Raw genomic sequence first — 698 nt, 5'->3', positions numbered from 1 at the left:
ATACCAGAGGTACTACTTGTAATTGATAATTGTTTAATCCTTGCGTCTCAATTTCAGCTCGTTCTGCCAGAATATATACTGCACGTTGTGATCAATATTTTATTTCTGATTGGCGAGCAATACTTCTCGTTGTTCATCAACATCCCGCTCATTGCCTATCATGTGTGGCGATACATGAACAGGCCTCTGATGACAGAATCAGGCCTGTACGATCCTACGAGCATAATGAATGCTTATGACTTGTCCATGTACCATAGGGAGGGATGGATTAAACTAGCGTTTTATCTTCTGTCATTTTTTTATTATTTATACGGGTAAGTTTCTCTCTCTCTCTCTCTCTCTCTCTCTCATATTTTGTATCTATAAACCTTATTTACTCTAATCTTCTTGTTTATGATTTGCATTCTAGAATGATCAGTACATTGATCAATTGAAGTGAGTGACCATCCAGATTTAAAGATTTGTTATTTTCTCCATACAACTGTTTGGTACAAGAAAGTTGGTTACACTGGAAGTACAAGTGACATTTCAACTAACTTACAATAATTGGGAATTTTGTAACAAGTATTATGTTAGGAAAAAGATTCTTTGACATCTGTCTAGTATCTAGGTAACCTTTATAATTCATATACACATATGTATATACATAATATATGTATGCATGAATGTATATATGACCTAGAGTACATTAGACATTT

General features: G+C 34.0%; 1 protein-coding gene across 1 annotated transcript; it reads left to right on the top strand.

Moving 5' to 3' along the window:
* Positions 1 to 3: 3 nt before the first annotated feature.
* Positions 4 to 692, top strand: LOC105461005 (protein cornichon-like; the record flags this gene model as incomplete). The annotated part of the gene is made up of 2 exons (XM_011707503.1): positions 4 to 314; positions 410 to 692. Coding segments are annotated over 2 exons (336 nt in total), but the record flags the coding sequence as incomplete, so codon positions are not given.
* Positions 693 to 698: the final 6 nt, after the last annotated feature.

This window comes from Wasmannia auropunctata, unplaced genomic scaffold, assembly GCF_000956235.1.
Source record: "Wasmannia auropunctata unplaced genomic scaffold, wasmannia.A_1.0 LD311252.1, whole genome shotgun sequence".
Lineage (NCBI taxonomy): Eukaryota > Metazoa > Arthropoda > Insecta > Hymenoptera > Formicidae > Wasmannia > Wasmannia auropunctata.
The sequence above is the reverse complement of the archived record's forward strand: the minus strand, read 5'-3'. Positions and strand labels throughout refer to the sequence as shown.